The sequence below is a fragment of the Ascaphus truei genome, unplaced genomic scaffold (genome assembly GCF_040206685.1).
Source record: "Ascaphus truei isolate aAscTru1 unplaced genomic scaffold, aAscTru1.hap1 HAP1_SCAFFOLD_645, whole genome shotgun sequence".
Lineage (NCBI taxonomy): Eukaryota > Metazoa > Chordata > Amphibia > Anura > Ascaphidae > Ascaphus > Ascaphus truei.
Window position 1 is genome coordinate 1 of NW_027456978.1, and position 22,759 is coordinate 22,759.

At 45.4% G+C, this 22,759-nt stretch overlaps 1 protein-coding gene across 1 annotated transcript in view; it reads right to left on the bottom strand.

The window, feature by feature from the left end:
• Nucleotides 1-8,076: 8,076 nt before the first annotated feature.
• LOC142485849 (uncharacterized) overlaps nucleotides 8,077-22,759 on the bottom strand; it is a gene marked incomplete at both ends in the record, with an annotated part of 31,492 nt that continues 16,809 nt past the window's right edge. The window contains 3 exons of the mRNA XM_075584556.1: nucleotides 8,077-8,164; nucleotides 14,009-15,363; nucleotides 16,296-16,356. Of these exons, the coding sequence (XP_075440671.1) occupies nucleotides 8,077-8,164; nucleotides 14,009-15,363; nucleotides 16,296-16,356 (1,504 nt within the window). The remainder of the gene's footprint in view (nucleotides 8,165-14,008; nucleotides 15,364-16,295; nucleotides 16,357-22,759) is intronic.

Here is a 22,759-nt window from a genome sequence, read left to right on the forward strand (position 1 = left end):
GTGCTCACAAGTGATATTCTTTATTGGCTATATGCTAACGATGGAGGTTTTTTGTTGCCTTTTTCACCCACCAAAACTTAAAATGTGCACACACACCACTACAAAGGAAAAGGGGGGAGAAGCTGGTACAAATTAACAGGGTCTGAAAGGGGGCCCGGGACCCGACTATATTGCATGTTTTCGCTTTCTCGGTAGTATCATTATTTGTCACTCCTTGCTGCCGCCCTCCTTCTCCTTCTGAACCGCAGTATTAAATGACATCAGAACGTCGTGTTATCATGGCAACGCGACACCGTCACGGTGACGTCAGCGGCGTCATTTTACGCTGTGGTTCAGATGGAGAAGGAGGCCGTAAGCAAAGAGGCGGCCACACATCTAAGTGCGGGAGAGAAAAGAGCTGCTAAGTGTCCCGGAAAAAAACATTTCACCGGGGCCCGAACTCACTCTTGGCAGCCCAGCATGTATCTACGATTAACCATATATACCGTACAATACCCAGGCAGGAACTTGGATAAAGGACACAGCACACTGAGTGAATCAAAAAAGTTTGTATTGTGGTCAAGAAATGATACCAATGTTTTGGTCAGCTATGGGGCCTTCATCAGCAGACGGAGACGTTGGTACCATAAATAAGTAAGATAAAAGTGACAGACCTCAGCAGAAAGTTGTGTGGAGAGAATATGAAAGGCTTCAGGGATAATCACTGTTGAGTCAAGGTCTGATGCATCTGAACTTCATAAAGAAACATAGAAACCTTAGAACCTTAGAACAACACTCCATTCCATTACTCATTGTACTATGACCTGCACGGTATTGTGATGTCATTTCACCCATTCAATATGTTCTCAGAGAATACCAGTAACTCAGACTAATCCACGGAGGAAACTTGGATTCACTTTACTATTTGGGATTACACATGGACTACCTGATTCCCACTCAGATTTTGTGATTGATACTACTGTAACCCCCTGTATCTGCTATCAGCACAGGACATGGCCCCTTTAAGAATTACATTCCACTGGACCATGTGACTGTGCTTAGCCAGTGGAGTGACAGTTGGAAAGGGAGCCGAGGGAGTGAGGCTACTACAGAGAGAGATTAGGGAGCCCGGCTGTGCATGAATTACACCAGGTTGGAGTGGGTGAGCTAACCCACAAAGGATTTAAACTGCAGTTATATTGCCATCAGTTTGATCTTTATGAAGCACCAGGCCTGCAACACACACACAGTTTATGAGCTGCAACGATTGTGCTAGCGCACCAGGATCTACAGGCCAGTACCCCATGATTGGGAGGCCAGACAGAGATAAAAGTTATTATTTGTTTGCACAGCGTTCGCACTGTTGGTATAGTTTGCTTAAATATGTGTATGGAGTGATTCTGAGATTAAGTCACCGTACTAATTCATATGAGATATGCAACGCCACAAATTATAGCTATGAGAATATAAAAATTGTTATAATTCATTACCACTGTGTTGTATCTTGTCACTACAGTCTCACACAACATGTAGCTCACACTATAAGAATTAAACAATAACCCATAGGACTCAGGCTCCCACCTCAGTGATAGGCCATATAATCTGAGGTAAAATAAAGAGGGGTTATATGTATATAATATATATATATATTTTTTTTAATTCTCAATATATTTTAATACATAACACAAAAAAAAGCACACGCTTCATAGCGCGTAACTGTGTACAAAAATGGGTAAATTTATTAAGGAGAGTGTCCTTAGGAGATACACTTACAAAAGGTTAAAATAACATGTACATTGGAGAGAAACTGTATGGGGCGTCATCTACAGGAGCAGGGGGGGGGGGTGGGGGGCATAGTGATACTGTGCATCTGGTGTAGCTGCATCTGACTCCTGCCACGAGCCCTGCAGCGTTTCAAGTGCTCAAAAGAGCTTCCTTCTGTAATGCACCGTTGGAAATACAGGCAGAGCAGCTGAAAGGTAACGAGAACACAGTACCTCCTCCCACACGCCCGCCTGAGATGACGTCACCGCGTCTCTACGCGTTTCGTCACGTTGCGTGACTTCCTCAGGAGTTGATTGGTTGATGTGTCATAGCCAGTTTTATAGGGCAAAGTCCACGTAAACACGGCGAAAAAAGCTCAAAGAAGACTGGAATCAGCTCTGCTGATTCAACACACAATCGAAAACGGCTAATAGTATGATATTATTGTTAGAAAAATGATATAATCAATACTAAAATCGCATAAAATGCACTGTGTGCTATACAAAACTAACAAAAACAAACCAGTATAAATATTAAAGGTGGATACATTAGTGATAAATATAAAAATAAACACTAGCAATAAAAATCGGTGTATATATAATACCCGTAAATATAGCATAAACTAATCTAATCATTAGATCTTCAGTGGTGATAGAAAATAAATGCACTGTGGTATACAGCTACTTGAAGTAAAATTTATAATATTTGCAGTCCACCTACAATCAATGAGAAGCATTGATTTAATTATTTTGTCGAGGGAGTTTATGATTTTTCGATTAACTGGGTCAAAGTTACAAGATTATACAAAAATTGTGACAAGTTTTAGAAGTAGATAAAAAGGAATCTGTACGTTGCTTTGTATAGGGTTCCTGAAAGATTACGGGTAGATTTGGAACAGATATTAGCACGCATTAAAGAACTGCATCCGTTATAATAAAAAACAAAGAGAATATCCACCCAAGTTAAACTTCGTATCTCTGACCAACATTGTGTATATTTGTCAAGAGTTGGAAAACTTCAGAAGAATGTCAAATATTGAAAAGACCCAGAGCTAGATATTTATCCTGATCCCCTTCACCCATGATGTGATCAATGAAAAGTGTATGACCTAGATCTATATACAGATGAGGCGCGATACAAGTTCCCCGTGCATCACGTGGTGGACCGCGGCTCAAGTGCGGCCAAGCACGATCACAGCCCAGCGCAGAGGTAATTTCCCTAGAATTTTTAACGTTGCTGCCTATATCTATACTGTATATATTTGTTTATTCTCTAATTAAGTTTACGTCAAACCACTTATTTTGCTTAGGGAGTGTACAAAATACATATTGGGTGTTATTCATTCAATTGAGATGGAGCCGATAGAGGCACTATGGCACACAAACTCCCATGGATGTCAATGGCAATTTCCACTCGATGGTGCCATTACAGATGAATTAATAACCCCCATTGTCCCATCTGTAACCCCAGGGGATGCTATGTACAATAATGGTTGTGTTACCACTTATATAGTAATATTCTTTGCAAGTACCTAAGCAACTGAAGGTTCACATATCAACAAAATAACACTGCTGTACTAAAACCATGACGACACAGCACTGGTTGTTCCAAGAACAGTCTGACATTGATTGACCTGCTAAATCTGAAAGGAATTTCAAGATTAACTAAACCCTAGTATCTCTGCCTATGAAAAGAATATGAAAACCAGAAACAGGCACTCAAAACATTAATATTTGACATTTCAGTTACTGTACCAAAGTAATCTTTATCAAGCCTTAATGAATAAGCACAAGCAAAGCTCCCTTCATTACACCTTCTTCAATGTTATGGTTAGAGGTCCAAGAAAAATCAAGGTCTTGGCAATTAAAGATTGAATGCGTAATTGAGAAGACTCCCACCCCCTCATTAAGAGGTCCTTGATGAAAATAAAATTTTACTTAAAAGAAGTTAAAGCAGACATGTTTTAAAGTCTGATTACATTTGTTTAAACAAAGACCATTTCATTGCTACATTTTCATTATACCGCTCAACCCCCTTATAACGCTTTTCTTGGGGTCCAAAGAATCACATCGCGCTATAAGCAGATCGCGTTAGAAATAATGTATAATTGTATGCATTGTACAAGAAAGTATTTAAGATATCAATAATCGTGTTAAGTATTCATAAATAAGAAAAGTGGGAGCCACGCTTGCATCGCGGTATAAGCAGATTCGCGTTGTAACGGATCGCCTTATAATGGGGTTGAGCTGTATATATGTTTTGGTAAACTAGGATTGTGCATGTAAAGGCAGGCTACAGATTAAAAAAACAATACATTATGAGGCAAAGTAATACATTTTACACCTACGGAAGGGAATGCCAAACCAGTTTACATTCTTGCACCCAATACAAAATCCTTAGAATAATTCAAGGAGAACAAGTTATTGTAAAAAGTATGCCCTCTAACAGCCAGGTATATTTTATGCATCATTCAGTGTTGAATGAACGTGACTTGTTGCTAAATGCTGGCCTTATATATGGTGAGAACGTATAGTAGAGGACTTGCTATACAGGTGTAGTGTGTTAGGATCGTGCAGTAAACTTCAATTTCAGGAAATATAACTTTCTTGCTTTTTTTTGAGAACATGAATATTTTCACAAAATCTGGACATACAAAAACAATAACTATACAAGACGAAGTATTTTATATAGTAAACCACAAAGTTTAATGACAGTTCCACAATATTAACTCACAAAAACATTACATTGAACAAATACTGTATAAAAGTAACCATATACAGGTTTAGTGAACACAACCATACTGTTGAAAATATTTACATCTTTCAGCATAAATGTTGAGGTTTCCATAGTATTTGTATAACTGGGCAATCGGTGTTTTAAAATAATAATAAAAAAATTTAAAAAAAAGAAAAGAATCGCCACAATATTTAAAATAAGTATTACATTTGGATAAAACGGATCTAAATAGAAATGTTTTTACAATTAAGAAACAGTTGAACTAGACACACTAAGTGGCAGTTAAAATAAAAAAAAAACATGTACATTACAGGAATATCCCGTTATCAGTTACACAATTGCCTCGATTAAAAATGTATCCTAACATTAAAACCATGCTTTTCAACTCAACTGAATTTACTTGCTAATTGGAAGTAAAAAAAGGATAAAATGCGGCGAATTCAGATTTCCCCAAATCTGCATTTCAAATCCACTTAACACGTTAGTAATATAGCTGAGACTTCCTATCCACACAAAAGGTTTACAGGTTTATTCTCAGTCGGCACACGAAATACGCGTCAAGAATGGAAATGTTGGATTCCGTGATGTTACGGCGCATCTCATGACATGACCAACTGAGTTCTATGACAACATTTTCACGTGCGTATTATAGCTCCTGGGAGATAGGCGATGGAGAGCAATATCCACCTTCACCTACATAAGGGACAATGCAGAAACTGGAGACGTACAGCTGTGGACTCCCGTTGTAAAATGTGCAGATGCTTAATACAGGTGTAGCTAAACTAAATTTACCTATAAGCTAGGAAAGCCACAGGCTTGTGACCACAGCGTTCCCCGGCAGCAGGCATCGATAGTGCCTAGGGACAGATACAAGGAATGAACCCTCTCCCACAGGAAGCCGTGGCTTTTACCTTCCCTGGAGCCTAGGGATGTTTGTTTTTTTTCTGCCGTGGCTCCAGGAATGCTAGATTTGCCTACATTTGTAGGCAACCTAAAAGGACTTTAATGATTTACTCTTAGGATAAAATGCAACCAGCAAAGGGATTGCTTAAGCATGAATCAGTACAAAAATATACATATTTCAAAAATGATCTTGCAGTTCTCAGCAGCCGAGTCAATATCTTACTTGTAGCTCAATTTCCTGTAGATGCTAAAAAGAAGAGCAGTATATTAGAAATCTTTAATATCCCATAACTCTTCACAAATACAAAGAGATGAAAAAGACAAATACAGGGGGTCTCTAATGCTGTTACTTCTTCACCCCCCCCCCCCCCCATATCTGGCATTCACTAATCTACCAGGATCTATGGAGCATGTGGTTAACTTAATTTATCATAACTAGAATGTACACAACTTTCACGTTAACCCTTAAGAGAAGTTTCAACAGTTTATACATTGGCAGGTTCTACGTATTCTATTTTAATGTCGCGACTGGAGATAAAAATGTTACACAAATGAGCAAAACTGGTCAATTTGGGACTTCCGCCACAAACAAATAATTAGTGACATTTCCAAATATTCGCCACGCTTTACAAATGTATTATTTACTACAAGCTCTGGTGAGATGCCATCTTCAGCAAAATGTACGTGAAATTAGTTACTGTAAATACAATCTGTGCGGCACAGAGACAGAAATACACCACATGCCTAACTGGAGTCAGAGTTGGTAGTAATACTGTAGTATTTGTGTATGAATGGGAGTCTTCTGGGCTGCATATAAGGGAAACAGTAAAAATCCTGATGAACAATAGGCCTCAGCCCCTAGGAGAGTGCAAGAGAACCTGCCACGCCCTGGCTACTTTTCCCCCACTTCACAACTGCCACTTCAATGTGAGGAGCTTAGGGGGGATGGAAACTGAATGCGGAACACGGATCTCAGTCTCGCGATCCCTCTGAGCTCAAGCACAGTGCTAGGACATGTCAGTAGGGACCACCACAACCTGTTAGAGCCACCAAGAGAACCATATGATACCTCTAGCACCGATTGACTATATATATATATATATATATATATATTATATATAAATATATATATATGAACAGATGGCATTCTCGTGTATAAAAGTGATTGTAGGTGCTTGTCCCATAATAAGCAGATAGACAAAAGTATCCTCACCGGGCAGACTTTGTAGCAGGCTTTCCAGAAAGAACGAGACCGCACATCAGGCAACCTGAATTCCAAGATGTATTGCAGGTAAGTGGCACAAACACCCGACGTTTCGGTCCAGTTTGTAGGACCGAAACGTTGGGTGTTTGTACCACTTACCTGCAATACATCTTGGAATTCAGGTTGCCTGGTGTGTGGTCTCGTTATTTCTGGAAAGCCTGCTACAAAGTCTGCCCCATATAGTTACTGGAGTAATAATTATGATTCAACATTTAATTATTATTCAATTGAATTTATATAGTCACAATATAGTAAATATTGCTTTTGTGTGCGGTATGATGATCACATTTAGTAAGGTTAATACCCTGGTTAAGTTCTGCCTTGCGTCTGTGTCAAAAGCTTAGGTTCCAAGTGCAGGCCCATGTACTAAAATATATAAGGGAATGCCGGCTCTCTAATTCTTTATATGAAAATGACAGCTGGGGCGACCAAGACGGATCGCGTGTACTCAGATTTGCAATTCTAAGGACGTTCTCTCCAAAGGATCCATTAAAACCAGATTTAAATGGAGTTACCATGGGGTTGGTATGTCTTTACAACTACAGGCTAGCAAGAATTAAATGTTTTGTACAGTATGTGTTGGTGTACAAACCAATGTACGTGGTTGTTATAATGATATTCTACACATTTTTACATGTAACCAGTTGCAGATACATTAATTTCACCCACAAATTACATTTAATATGTATATATCTGAGGGGTTATCTGGAATATGATGGTGCTGGTTAAGTACTTGGAGAGACTTATGGAGTCTTTTATACTCTGATTAAAGTCGAAATAAATGAAAGTCCTCGATTTCAGGTCATAAATGTGTCCCCGGTCAAGGGAAAGTGATAAACAATCAAGACACTCCCCTACAGACTTGTAAAGGTATTTAGAGACCCGTTTTGTGGTTGATCCCTTTCATACACTCAAGCATCTACGTGACATTTATCAACATGGCTTTCTTTCTATTGTACTCTTTTTCCATAGGAGAAATTCTCTACCCGCAGATTAGTGAAGTGCTCAGGGACGAGAATGCGGTAAACACTCCCTAATTGGAATGCATGTTAAATGTGGTGAGAGATAATATAATGTGTACAGTTGCATTTATGCTTGTACTGTACTTCTTTTACATCTGACATTCAGCTCTCGTGACATGTTTTACAGGAACATTTATCACGACTCCATATATTAACCAAACTGTGATGGTAATAACAACAGCCAAACCAGGATTTGATACTAAACATTGTGCCTTTAAAAACAAAAAACAGAAACAATGCACATTTATGCTTTCAAACAAATAGTTAAGAAATGAAAAAACACATGGATTTTTACTGGCTGCTCAACAGCTAAATCAGGTTTCAAATTAAACTAAGGAGTACTGAAGAAAGCTTATGTTACTAAATCCTTTGTTCCATTTTTTAGAAGTTACCGTCATTTCACCATACCTGGTGTTGGTCCTTTGTACTCTTCTAGGTGAGCTCCAAGTATTGGGACCTCTTGGGCTCCAGCTGTATCCCCTCTGAGCCAAAGAACCTTGAAGCAGAATGAAAATTCATATACCGAGATTTGGTCATAGGAATGACAGGCTGTCGTAATTTACTTCTGTTGTAAACATGTTGTTTTCATTGGAATTAGACAGTCAATACACATTTGAAGTGAGATAATATCATAGGTAAGTTGGCAAGAGAAAACTGTGCTGTGATGAGTAACAAAATAATACCTATAACAGAAAACCTGCTGCACTGCACCTTCCTATATCGATGTTCTCTCTTGGTCATCATACCATAAATATGTCAGTATATCTACTCGTTCCATACTCAAAAATAATTCAAAACGTGTGTGAAGTCTGCTTCTCAACAGGTTAACTACAGATTTGACAATCAATTAGGTAAGATTGTTTTTCTCTGTACCTGTTCCCAAATCTCTGTCACCCAGAGTACACCAAATTATTGTAAAATGAACTTGCACTGCAAATTGATAATGAAATACATTGCTAAGTGTTCTAAACAACTTACCAGAGGCACTTGGACTCAGAGATAATGTACGATTTGAAAGAGCAGGATATTCATTCTGCAAATCAAATAGTTCTATATTATGCAAAGCACAGACTTATTATTTCTTACCTTAACTACTAAACATTGCTAATAAACATTATTTGAATTTAAACCGGTCACCAAAAGAACAGGAAATTTGGCATACTTTCTAGGAGCACGTGCCGTCCGACTTAAGAATGTAAACTGGCGATGCAATAAGGATTAAGCAATATAACATTGTCTCTTCAACTTTGTTAGCCCTTCACAGTTTAAAGTACAAAATTGAGACCACTGCAACATTAAAAAAAAAAAAAAAAGCTGTGTGTGCTGAGCACGCGCATAGTAAGTGAAACTTCTTTGACTTTTGTCACAGAAATTGTATTTGTGTTGGTGATGTTTTAATTAAAAATCAAAATACAATTTCAGTTACAAAACGCAAATAAATTTGACTTAGAATGCGCGTGCTCGGCACACATCCCATGTATTAGCTATTTGCACTAAGTGTGAATTCCTTGTGTGTATGTGTGTCAGTGTGTGTGTCAGTCAGTCAGTCAGTCAGTCAGTGTGTGTGTGTGTATGTCAGTCAGTCAGTCAGTGTGTGTGTCAGTCAGTGTGTGTGTGTGTGTCAGTCAGTGTGTGTGTATGTGTGTCAGTCAGTGTGTATGTGTAAGTCAGTGTGTGTGTCAGTCAGTGTTTGGGTGGGTCAGAGTGTGCGGGGGGGTGTGGGTGAGTCAGTCAGTGTGCGGGGAGGGGTGGGTGAGTCAGTCAGTGTGCGGGGAGGGGTGGGTCAGTCAGTCAGTGTGTGGGGAGGTGTGGGTGAGTCAGTCAGTGTGCGGGGAGGGGTGGGTCAGTCAGTCAGTGTGCGGGGAGGTGTGGGTGGGTCAGTCAGTCAGTGTGCGGGGAGGTGTGGGTGGGTCAGTCAGTCAGTGTGCGGGGAGGTGTGGGTGGGTCAGTCAGTCAGTGTGCGGGGAGGTGTGGGTGGGTCAGTCAGTCAGTGTGCGGGGAGGTGTGGGTGGGTCAGTCAGTCAGTGTGCGGGGAGGTGTGGGTGGGTCAGTCAGTCAGTGTGCGGGGAGGTGTGGGTGGGTCAGTCAGTCAGTGTGCGGGGAGGTGTGGGTGGGTCAGTCAGTCAGTGTGCGGGGAAGTGTGGGTGGGTGGGTCAGTCAGTCAGTGTGCGGGGAAGTGTGGGTGGGTGGGTCAGTCAGTCATTGTGCGTGGAGGTGTGTGTGGGTGGGTCAGTCAGACAGACAGTGTGCGGGGAGGTGTGGGTGGGTCAGTCAGTGAGTGTGCGGGGAGGTGTGGGTGGGTCAGTCAGTCAGTGTGCGGGGAGGTGTGGGTGGGTCAGTCAGTCAGTGTGCGGGGAGGTGTGGGTGGGTCAGTCAGTCAGTGTGCGGGGAGGTGTGGGTGGGTCAGTCAGTCAGTGTGCGGGGAGGTGTGGGTGGGTCAGTCAGTCAGTGTGCGGGGAGGTGTGGGTGGGTCAGTCAGTCAGTGTGCGGGGAAGTGTGGGTGGGTGGGTCAGTCAGTCAGTGTGCGGGGAAGTGTGGGTGGGTGGGTCAGTCAGTCATTGTGCGTGGAGGTGTGTGTGGGTGGGTCAGTCAGACAGACAGTGTGCGGGGAGGTGTGGGTGGGTCAGTCAGTGAGTGTGCGGGGAGGTGTGGGTGGGTCAGTCAGTCAGTCAGTGTGCGGGGAGGTGTGGGTCAGTCAGTCAGTCAGTGTGCGGGGAGGTGTGGGTGGGTCAGTCAGTGTGTGGGGGGGTGGGTGGGTCAGTCAGTGTGTCAGTCAGTGTGTGGGGGGGGGTGGGTGGGTCAGTCAGTGTGTGGGGGGGGGTGGGTGGGTCAGTCAGTGTGTGGGGGGTTCAGTCAGTGTGTGGGGGGCGGGGGTGGGTGGGTCAGTCAGTGTGTGGGGGGGTGGGTGGGTCAGTCAGTGTGTGGGGGGGGTGGGTGGGTCAGTCAGTGTGTGGGGGGGTGGGTGAGTCAGTGTGTAGGGGGGTGGGTGGGTCAGTCAGTGTGTGTTCAGTCAGTGTGTGGGGGGGTGGGTGGGTCAGTCAGTGTGGGGGGGGGTGGGTGGGTCAGTCAGTGTGTGGGGGGGGGTGGGTGGGTCAGTCAGTGTGTGGGGGGGGTAGGTGGGTCAGTCAGTGTGTGGGGGGTGGGTGGGTCAGTCAGTGTGTGGGGGGGGGGTGGGTGGGTCAGTCAGTCAGTGTGCGGGGAGGTGTGGGTGGGTCAGTCAGTCAGTGTGTGGGGAGGTGTGGGTGGGTCAGTCAGTCAGTGTGCGGGGAGGTGTGGGTGGGTCAGTCAGTCAGTGTGCGGGGAGGTGTGGGTGGGTCAGTCAGTCAGTGTGCGGGGAGGTGTGGGTGGGTCAGTCAGTCAGTGTGCGGGGAGGTGTGGGTGGGTCAGTCAGTCAGTGTGCGGGGAGGTGTGGGTGGGTCAGTCAGTCAGTGTGCGGGGAGGTGTGGGTGGGTCAGTCAGTCAGTGTGCGGGGAAGTGTGGGTGGGTGGGTCAGTCAGTCAGTGTGCGGGGAAGTGTGGGTGGGTGGGTCAGTCAGTCATTGTGCGTGGAGGTGTGTGTGGGTGGGTCAGTCAGACAGACAGTGTGCGGGGAGGTGTGGGTGGGTCAGTCAGTCAGTGTGCGGGGAGGTGTGGGTGGGTCAGTCAGTCAGTCAGTGTGCGGGGAGGTGTGGGTGGGTCAGTCAGTGTGTGGGGGGGTGGGTGGGTCAGTCAGTGTGTGGGGGGGTGGGTGGGTCAGTCAGTGTGTGGGGGGGGGTGGGTGGCTCAGTCAGTGTGTGGGGGGGGGTGGGTGGGTCAGTCAGTGTGTGGGGGGTTCAGTCAGTGTGTGGGGGGGGTGGGTGGGTCAGTCAGTGTGTGGGGGGGTGGGTGGGTCAGTCAGTGTGTGGGGGGGTGGGTGGGTCAGTCAGTGTGTGGGGGGGTGGGTGAGTCAGTGTGTGGGGGGGTGGGTGGGTCAGTCAGTGTGTGGGGGGGGTGGGTGGGTCAGTCAGTGTGGGGGGGGGGGTTGGTGGGTCAGTCAGTGTGTGGGGGGGGGGTGGGGGGGTCAGTCAGTGTGTGGGGGGGTGGGTGGGTCAGTCAGTGTGTGGGGGGGTGGGTGGGTCAGTCAGTGTGTGGGGGGGGGTGGGGGGGTCAGTCAGTGTGTGGGGGGGGTGGGTGCGTCAGTCAGTGTGTGGGGGGGGGGGGGTCAGTCAGTGTGTGGGGGGGGTGGGTGGGTCAGTCAGTGTGTGGGGGTGGGTGGGTCAGTCAGTGTGTGGGGGGGTGGGTGGGTCAGTCAGTGTGTGGGGGGGGTGGGTCAGTCAGTGTGTGGGGGGGGGGGTGGGTGGGTCAGTCAGTGTGTGGGTCAGTCACTGTGGGTGGGGTGTGGGTGGGTCAGTCAGTGTGTGGGGGGGGGGTGGGTCAGTCAGTGTGTGTCGGGGGGTGGGTTCAGTCAGTGTGTGTGTGGGGGGGGGGTCAGTCTGTGTGTGTGGGGGGGGGGGTCAGTCAGTGTGTGTGGGGGGGGGGCGGGTGGGTCAGTCAGTGTGTGGGGGGGGGTGGGTGGGTCAGTCAGTGTGTGGGGGGGGTGGGTGGGTCAGTCAGTGTGTGGGGGGGGGTCAGTCAGTGTGTGGGGGGGTGGGTGGGTCAGTCAGTGTGTGGGGGGGGTGGGGGGGTCAGTCAGTGATGGGGGGGGTGGGTGGGTCAGTCAGTGTGTGGGGGGGGTGTGGGGGTCAGTCAGTGTGTGGGGGGGGTGGGGGGGGTCAGTCAGTGTGTGTGGGGGGGGTCAGTCAGTGGGTGGGGTCAGTCAGTGTGTGGGGGAGGGGGTCAGTGAGTGTGTGGGGGTGTGTGTCAGTCAGTGTGTATGTGTGTGTGTGTATGTGAGTCAGTGTGTGTGTATGTGAGTCAGTACAGTATGTGTGTATGTGTCAGTGTGTATGTGTCAGTGTGTATGTATGTGTGTGTGTGTGTGTGTGTCCTGCCCCCCTTTCTCCTGACTCTCCCCAGCACACTTGTCCTCCCCCCAGCACACTTGTCCTCCCCCCAGCACCCTTATCCTTTCCCTGCACCCAGACCCTTTCAGCATTCCCCCCCCCCCCCATTCCTACCAGATCGCGGCACAGAGGAGATGGAGGCAGTGTCGGCGGGGGGAGAGGGAGAAGCGCGTCATCGTCAGCTGGAGCCAACTCGGAGGCTTCTGATGGTGCTGTGGGGGACGTGGGGGACGCAGCGCACTCATCACCCCCCTCCTCCCCCCCCGTTTCCGGAGCAGTTCTATGCCTCGGCCGGGGCATGCACCGGGAGGAGAGGCCGCAGGAGATCAGTGCCTGCATAGAGCCCCGGGGAGCAGTGTGGGCTTCAGTGTCCCTGTGAGGAGAGTCATGGCGTCTCGAGCGTCGCCATGACTACCGGGCATGCGCAGCATATCAATGGGCGGGGAACGGGCGGGGAATCAGCGGCGCCGTCACAACTGCGCATGCGCGGCATGGCAGCGGCCGTTAGGAGCGCCGCATTTGTCACGATGTGTGGGGGGGGTGGGGCTGGGGGGGGGAGGGGGCTTAGGGGGGGGAGCGATTAGGAGCGGCGCCGGCGGCGATCTGATTTGTGGAGCGGGTGTGATGTCAGTGTTGGGGTCGGGCTGAGCCAGAACACAGCCCGGCCTCAACTGCCAGCACTGACGTCACATCCGTTTCATTTCTGTCTCCACAATTCTTTTTTGCCCCATCACGAATGAGGTGCCACTAAGGAAGTTTCACTTCAAAAAAAGTTTGCACTCACTATAATCAGTTTTTCTCAACAATCTTCTCAGGACAACTCAAATGTTAGGAATAACAAATTAATTACCAAGCATGTGTGCAATTATATTAAATATGAATGTGTGATGGATATAACCAGCCAATAGCCTAGCTAAGGTGCCCAAGTGAGAAGATTGAGAGAAAGTGTCGCAGACACACACAATTACAAGTTGCTATAAAACTACTTCAGAGCAATTTGCAGTCAGCTCTGAAGTGGGATCCAGCAGAACTTTCTAATGCACTAATTTGCACAGAACGATAGCCTACAAAGTGAAAAAAGATCCCAGCTCTGCAAGCTGAGGCAAAGAGACTAGTAACAGGCACTGGCATTCACGGACCGTTCTACTCCAAAAAGCTCAAATGGCTAAAATTCAACTAAAGCGTATTTTTGGAACAAAGGATCAGAGTTACAGTTTTGATTTGATTCAATAAGGTGGGTGGGGAGGGAGAGAACCCATACACTGCACTATATCCAGGAGGAAGATTAGAAAACAGACTTTGGCTTAGTCAGTATGCACTCTGTTCTAGAACCATAACAGTAAAATACATTTGCAAGACCAAAAAGGCAGATTGACTTACTGGATAATGACTAGAGTTGCCATTGTACGAGGCTTCGAAAACACTCTCAGTCATGCCAGTCCTTTCCCACTGGGGACACCGGTTTGCTATATAATAAGATTGTGGCTGCAATGCACCCGACATATGGCTTTCTGGTATACTTCTGTGCCTTTTAAGCTTTGAAAAAGACAGATCATCACTTGCTGCCCTTTTACGTCTGCTTGACACTGGTGAATTGATCAGAGCATTTACAGTTTCTGATACTTGCGTTTCTTGGCTAATTGCGTTTAGGATTCTTCGCCTGGGCAAAAACATCGGATGTGGATCCCCTAAAACTAGTTTCCTGTACACGGTTTTAAGTTCTGAACTGGTTTTAGCAGGACTTTTCACTATAGGAAATGTGGAAAAAGAATGCCTTCTTCTTATGGTGCCTTGAATCTCTTTGGGCCACATAATCAGCCCTACATGGTTAGAAGTCTGTGCTGGTGACTTTATCTCACAATTCTCCAGCTTCCTTTGATTCAGCAACGCCGCAGACAACAGTTTTGATGGCGATTCACCAACTTGATAGCTTTCTCTTGGACCCAATAATGAAGAACATGGAAGTACACATCTGGTAAACCATGCGTCACTTTTACGCAAACATTCTGGCCTTGATGCGATGCCGCTCTCATTACAGATTTCGTTAGTAAAAGTCTGGTCTGTGGGAAGGGTATGTGACAAAAAAGAAGCTTGCAGTAGATTCGGCTTTGCAACTTGAAGACTTTGTTCTGTGTAAGGATCTCTGGAGCACAAGCTCCTCTGCCCACGTTCAGCAATACCGGAATTGTTCAAATCGCTTGTATCTTCAGGTCTCCAAGGCATGTGGGAATTTGCCTCATAATTAACAGTGCAACACGCTTTCTCTTTCTTAGAAATTGGGCCCAGCAGCGACTTTGAAAGCCTGGATGTGGGAATCTCTCTTTTTACTCTGGTAAGATCTGTCTTGTGCTTGTTAGCGTACCAAACATTGCGTCTGTAGTATTGAAGTACATTAACGGCTGCCCATTTTTTGCTTTGGATTTCCATCAGTCTGCTGAAAAATTGTATCATATTCGGATAAAAGTCAGCAAGAGTGACATCCCCGAATTCAGAGAAATTAGAGTCGTTACAGTCCACAGATTCTGGCTTATCTGTTTCACTGTCCTCCCCTTCCGTAAAACAAAGTGTCTGCTTACATGCTCCTGCTGTACTATCCGACGCCAACTGTCTATTGTGTCTACCAATAAATCTTTTCAGTTGTGTGGCAATGGAGACTTTTAGAGGAGAAGCAAAAGAACGGGAAGCATTGGTACTTTTATGTTCAAGATATCCAAGAGAAATATCTTCTCTGTTACCTGGAAAATGAAAATTTATAACGTTATCAATTACATTTTAAAGATCTAAAAAAAGTCAATAATTGTTCAGCTTTAACACTGTGTATTTATTCTGCAGTTGTTTTTGTAACTGGATTGGACAAGTCCCATGACCTGCATTATTTTCAGCTCTGTGACCTCCTAGTTCCAGACATACCTTCGGTGAAGTTACCGCTGTGGAAGCAGGAGATTTAAATGGCCATGATTCCAGCTTCCTATTGGCCTGCGATTTGAACGGACATTTAATTTCCCTGGAGGCTTTATACCAGTAATTTGCACCAGCATATAGTAAGATTCAGCTCCGGGGAACTCCCCAAAACTAATAAAAACCAGCCGGGTTTGCCGCGAGATCTTTGATAGATGTACAATGTTCTGTTACGTATGCTGTAGAATAGGGGCTAGTGAATATATTCTGTCATGATGTAACAATGTGACAAAACATTGACATAATGCTAACTCAGATCACACAAGCTTTCCATCTGCAATGACACACCCTCTGTGAAGTGAAGTAATGCACCATTATAACAGTGACGTCACTTCCATTCACATAAATGAAAGTTAATGCACCATTGATTGTACAGTACAGCACATTGCTTCTCACCATAAAAGAGACCGCAGTTCCTAAACAACCAACTGGACAAGACAGATATCAGATTTTTCAGTGAATGGTTTCCAAATCAACCAATTTTGTCTACAAGGTCCTTGAGCAATCTACCAAACATTACTATACAGATGCAGCCTTGGTCGTATCAGGTAGAATAAACCCACTGAAAGCAGCCATGGTTTTTACGGTTCGTTCCCCGAGCCGCAGCGTTTTGCTTTTCTTCACACAGCTCTGGCGATAGTAATACTGGCTACATCTGTATCCAATACAAAGGCAGAGAATGGCGGGGGAGGGGGGCATTTTTTATTACCGTGTTTATTTTTCATTGGCGAAACTTTTACAGAAAAATATTTTTCTCCTGTGCGTTCAACCTACAAAAAAAAGAAAAGAAAAAGATAATAGATCACGTCCTAACTAAGGCCTCGTCCAGGCTCTTCGCTTGCGTGCTGAGGCGCAGGGAAAGCGTTGTCTTTCCCTGGCCTTGCGGTTGCTTGCCCTGCGCTCCGTCAGGGGGCGGGCCAGTTCCGTCACGGAGCTGGTCCGCCCTCATTGGGCGAACCGCTCACGTGACCGGCAAGCGCTTGATTTTTTTGGATTTTTAAAATTGGGTAAGACCTACGGTTCCGCGCGCTTGCGGAAGCGTAAGCGAGCCCCTACTGAAGCCGCTCTAATTGCGACTGTAGGGGCTCAGTGCTGAACGGGAGCGCGCGTCAGCATGCTTCAGCAAGCAAGTGCTTACCATGGACGAGGCCTAAAGGTGTAATTAGCAGTGACATCTACAAGTCATACTCTACATTTTACTTGCCAATTTCCTATCAAATGGCAGAAAAGCCAATTGGCTACAGATCATAGAATTTACTTAGTAAAAAGTCATTTATTTATAAAGAGATAATATTTAGCAGCGCAGTACAACGGGCTGTGAAAGACCATAACAATAAAATGACATTAACAGACAATAAGCAAGGAGGGCCTTGCTCAAAGGATACAGTCCAAAACGTGAGGGCGTGCAAGTTACAGTGGGGAAGAAAAAAGGAAGGGTGTGTGCCGAGCATGCGCGTTCTAAGTGAAACTTCTTTGTGTTTTGTCACTGACATTGTATTTTGATTGTTATGATTTTGATTGAATTAAAGACTTGAGTATAATTTTTTTTCCTGCAGAAATTTCCATAATACCAGTTGGAAAAGATGATACAATTGACTTATGATAACTAAAGTAAGATATACAGGTAAACCCCGTTATAGCGCGACCCGTTATAACGCGGTTTTCACGTGGCTCCCGTTTAAAAATAAATAAATATATAAATCAAAATTTTTTTTTACATGTTTTTTTGCACACTGCACGCTTCACACTGCACACACTGCACACACTGCACACACACTCTCACTGCACACACACACACTCTCACTGCACACACACACTCACTGCACACACACTCTCACTGCACCACTGCACACACTCACAGGACACTACATACTCACAGGACACTGCACACACTGACTGCACACTGCACACACACTGCACACACTCACAGGACACTGCACACACTCACAGGACACTGCACACTGCACACACTCACAGGACACTGCACACACTCACAGGACACTGCACACACTCACAGGACACTGCACACACTCACAGGATACTGCACACTGCACACACATTCACAGGACACTGCACACACACTCACAGGACACTGCACAGCACACACACTCACAGGACACTGCACAGCACACACACTGACAGGACACTGCACAGTACACACACTCACAGGACACTGCACAGCACACACACTCACAGGACACACACACTCTCTCCCTCTCCCCCCCCCCCCCCCCCCCACACACAGGATAGAATGTCTGTGGTGTAGAGCAGGAGAAGCTATCAGGAACACAGACACACAGACACACAGCTCTCTTCCTAGACAGGGCAGGCTCCCCTGGCGTCCCTGAAAAGTTTGCGAGTGAGAGCAGGAGAAGCTGCTGTGCGGGTGATCAGTGGACATGTGAGTAAAATTGCCATGGAGAGAAGGCTGCAGCCCTGAGCCTCGCACTCTCCAAGCACTGCCTGCAGCTCTCTGACTGCTGGGGAGGAGGGAGGAGTAGCACAGTGCGATGATGCGATCCCAGCTCTCCCCCCTCTGTAGACACGGAACCCCGGGCGCGGCGGCCATTTTTAAATTTGTTTAATTCATTAATTAATTTAATTAGCGCGACCCCGTTTGTAGCGCGGTCGGATCGGGTGGTCCCCGAGGACCGCGCTATAACGGGGTTTACCTGTATACATAATTTGGATTTTAAAGTATCTAAATGCCGATACTTTCAAAAGTCTTTCATTCAATCAAAATCATAAAAATCAAAATACAAATCAGTGACAAAACAAAGAAGTTTCACTTCGAACGCGCGTGATCGGCACACACTTTTTTTTTAAAACTCACTTCTATATTTTGCTTTCATTCAGGATTACCCATGTTGTCCTTAGTTACAGTATGTGATACATTTGTATTTTATTTATTATTCATCCTCATGCTTGTGTTGCTGGTTCTTTTCATTCATAAATTTTCAACACACATACTAAGTTTTTTTTTTCAATTATCCTTAGACCAGAAGTGTTTGTTTATTTAGACAGTTGCATACATTGTATTGTATTGTATTGTATTGTATGTCTTTATTTATATAGCGCCATTAGTGTACATAGCGCTTCACAGTAGTAATACATGTGGTAATCAAATAAATAACAGATAATATAAATAACAGATCATGGGAATAAGTGCTTTAGACATAAAAGTAACATTTCGGAAGAGGAGTCCCTGCCCTGAGGAGCTTACATTCTAATTGGTAGGTAGGGAGAACGTACACAGACAGTAGGAGGGAGTTCTGGTAAGTGCGTCTGCAGGGGGCCAATCTTTATGTATCCTGTGTTCAGAATATCCACAGTGCTATTCATATGCTTCTTTAAGTAAGTGTGTCTTAAGGTGGGTCTTAAAGGTGGATAGAGAGGGTGCAAGTCGGGTACTGAGGGGAAGGGCATTCCAGAGGTGTGGGGCAGTCAGTGAAAAAGGTTTAAGGCGGGAGAGGGCTTTAGATACAAAGGGGGTAGAAAGTAGACATCCTTGAGCAGAACGCAAGAGTCGGGATGGTGCATAGCGAGAAATTAGGGCTGAGATGTAAGGAGGAGCAGAAAAGTGTAAAGCTTTAAAAGTGAGGAGAAGAATGGAGTGTGAGATGCGGGATTTGATCGGAAGCCAGGAGAGGGATTTCATGAGGGGAGATGCTGAGACAGATCTAGGAAAGAGTAGAGTGATTCTGGCAGCAGCATTTAGGATAGATTGTAGGGGAGACAGGTGAGAGGCAGGAAGGCCAGACAGCAGGAGGTTACAGTAATCAAGACGGGAGAGAATGAGGGCCTGAGTCAGAGTTTTAGCAGTCGAACAACAGAGGAAAGGGCGTATCTTAGTTATATTGCGGAGGAAAAAGCGACAAGTTTTAGAAATGTTTTGAATGTGAGGGGCGAATGTGAGAGAGGAGTCGAGTGTGACCCCTAGGCAGCGTGCTTGGGCTACTGGGTGAATGATTGTAGTTCCAACAGTAATGTGGAAGGAGGTAGTAGGGCCAGGTTTGGGAGGAAGTATGAGGAGCTCTGTTTTAGCCATGTTGAGTTTAAGGCGTCGGAGGGCCATCCAGGATGATATAGCAGAGAGACATTCAGAAACTTTGGTTTGTACAGCAGGTGTAAGGTCAGGTGTTGAAAAGTATATTTGTGTGTCGTCGGCAAAGAGGTGATAATTAAACCCAAAAGATGTTATTAGGTCACCTATAGAGAGTGTGTACAGAGAAAAGAGAAGAGGTCCCAGGACAGAGCCCTGGGGTACCCCCAAAGAGAGATCAAAAGAGGAGGAGGAGGTGTTAGCAGAAGAGACACTAAAAGTACGATGGGAGAGGTAGGATGAGATCCATGATAGAGCTTTGTTCCGAATACCTAGAGTATGGAGAATGTGGAGGAGAAGAGGGTGGTCCACGGTGTCAAATGCTGCAGAGAGGTCGAGTAATATGAGCAGAGTGTAATGACCTCTGTCTTTGGCAGCATGGAGGTCGTCAGTTATTTTGGTGAGGGCTGTTTCGGTGGAGTGAGCAGTGCGGAAGCCAGATTGTAGAGGGTCTAGGAGAGAATAGGTGTTGAGAAAATGGAGCAAGCGAGAGAATACAAGACGTTCAAGTAGTTTAGAGGCAAAAGGCAGGAGGGAGACAGGTCGATAGTTAGAAAGACAGGTAGGGTCAAGCTTGCTGTTTTTGAGTAATGGTATGACTGTTGCATGTTTGAAGGAGGATGGAAAGGTTCCAGAGCAGAGGGAGGAGTTAAAAATGTGTGTAAGCGTAGGGATTATAGTAGGAGCTAGAGGTTTTAGGAGATGGGAGGGAATGGGGTCAAGAGGGCAAGTGGTAGAGGGAGAAGAGGAGATCAACAGCGACACATCCTCCTCTGAGACAGTGGAAAAAGACTCAAGGAAGGCAGGAGGAGAGTTAGGAAGAGGTGTAGGATGGGGGGAAGAAACAGAGGGGATGTTCTGCCGTATGGATTCCACCTTTTCCTTAAAATAGTCAGCAAAGTCCTGAGCGGAGATGGAAGAAGGAGAGGCAGCTGAGGGTGGTTTGAGTAGAGTATCAAAGACAGAGAACAGTCGGCGTGGGTTAGACTTGTGCATGTTGATTAGTGCAGAAAAGTAGGCTTGTTTAGCTTGCGAGAGGGCAGAGTTGAAACAGGATAGCATAAATTTGTAGTGAAGGAAGTCTGCGAGAGTGTGAGACTTCCTCCAGAGGCGTTCAGAGGAACGAGTGGAGGAACGCAGCATGCGCGTGTGGGAATTTAGCCAGGGTCTAGGGTTAGAAGGGCGAGGGCGGCAGAGAGAAAGCGGGGCATGTAGATCAAGAGACGAGGACAAGACAGAGTTGTACTTTCTTTCATACATACAATGAATTTAACAGATGGGTGTGTAATATCAATTGTTACTTCTTTATAAGCTCATGTTCTGCTCATTTAGAGGGCTATTGAATCACCTTTGATGAAGCGAGAATTTACCTCACAAAATGTGCCAGGTGTGCCATAAATAGTGGGAACACCATAGCAACGTTTCCCAACATCCAGCACATGTGCAAGCAGCTCTGGCTGTTTCTGCACATGCGTGAAAATGGGAAACCTCTTCTATGCATGCGTGAGGGTGGACGGCCGTTTACACGCATGCACAAGCGGCTCTGGTCGTTTCTGCGAATGCGGTGCTGGCCTCTGTTAGTTGTTTCTGCGCATGCACGATAATGGAAAAGTTCTTCAGCACATGCGCGAATGCCATCAGGCGTTTGTACGCATGTGGATGCAACTTTTGCCGCTTCTGCGCATGCACTCTGACTGCTCCTGCACAAGCGGTTCTGATGTCACCTGCGCATGCGGCGACCACTTCTGTGTATGCGCGGTGCAGCACCAGCAAATTACGTCACTTCCGTTACACATTTTCGCCTCCGTGAAGGAGATTTTGTCCTATGAGAATTTACTAGGTGCCATTAAAGTTTCACTTCAAAAGATGGGTGTGGTTGTAAAGACTACTATGAATCTAGCACAGGGGTGGGCAACTCCAGTCCTCAAGGGCCACCAACAGGTCTGGTATTAATGATATTCCTGCGTCAGCACAGGTGGCTCAGTCAAAAACTGCCACCTGCGCTGAAGCAGGGATATCCTTAATACCGGACCTGTTGGTGGCCCATGAGGATTGGAGTTGCCCACCCCTGAGCTAATGTGTGTTGCAGTAGAGGCAGGAATAAGCAGAGTAACATAACAGGAGGATGTTGAAAACCATTCTTCGAAGGAAGGCGTTTTTCAGACACCTTATGTGAAGGGTAAGGCAAATTTGATGTTCCAGGGTAGGTAGAAAATGTTTGGACCCGGCAGAGGTTTTGGATGCAAGTTGAGGAATAGGAGACTAAAAAGTGAGATATCATGGAAAATGTGTGTGTGGAAGAGTTGTTTGGAGAGAACTTGCAATGTGTACAGAGCAGTGGTTCTAAAATGTAAGATTCAAAAATATATACTTACGGCCAATGTTTTAGGAATTGCTCTTTCATTGAAGTGAACAATAATATCTACATCTGCAACATATTTTTTCCCAAGCTTCAGATCTGAAAAATGCACTAAAGGAGCATGATCCTGTTAAAAAAAAAAATATATATATATATATATATATATATATATATATATATCACTATATATAGTATAGAATAGATCATGAAGCATATTTATATAATTTTTTAAAAAAAAGGGAAGAAGGGGAGGATTCAGCACCCACCTTCCGATTTCATTTTGGACAGACCATACTGTGCAGTGATATTTTGTGGATACCTCCCACGGGAAAATAGACCTTTAACTTGATCCAAAAAGTATGGGGTGTCACATAAATGGAATGATTTACTTAAATCTGCAGTTCAGGCTGCCGTTTTTTTTTAATGTATTTATTTTTTCATTTAATATGTGCATCAATAAAATCTGCACACTGACAAGTGATTAGCTAAGCTGCAGATCGATTGTTTCTCCTGTAATTAATCGCTGAAGATTTGGTTTTGGGGGTTCTTTACATCACCATTAGGGCAGCAGAAGATTCCCCAAGATGCAAAGTTCTGTGGGAAAGATCATGTGACCAGGCAGCCACTAGATACAATTGGTGTACTGCTAGAGAGGGCAAAAGGGGTATGCCAGAGCGTTTCAGAAGAGGAAGTGTGTGTGACTTTGTAAATG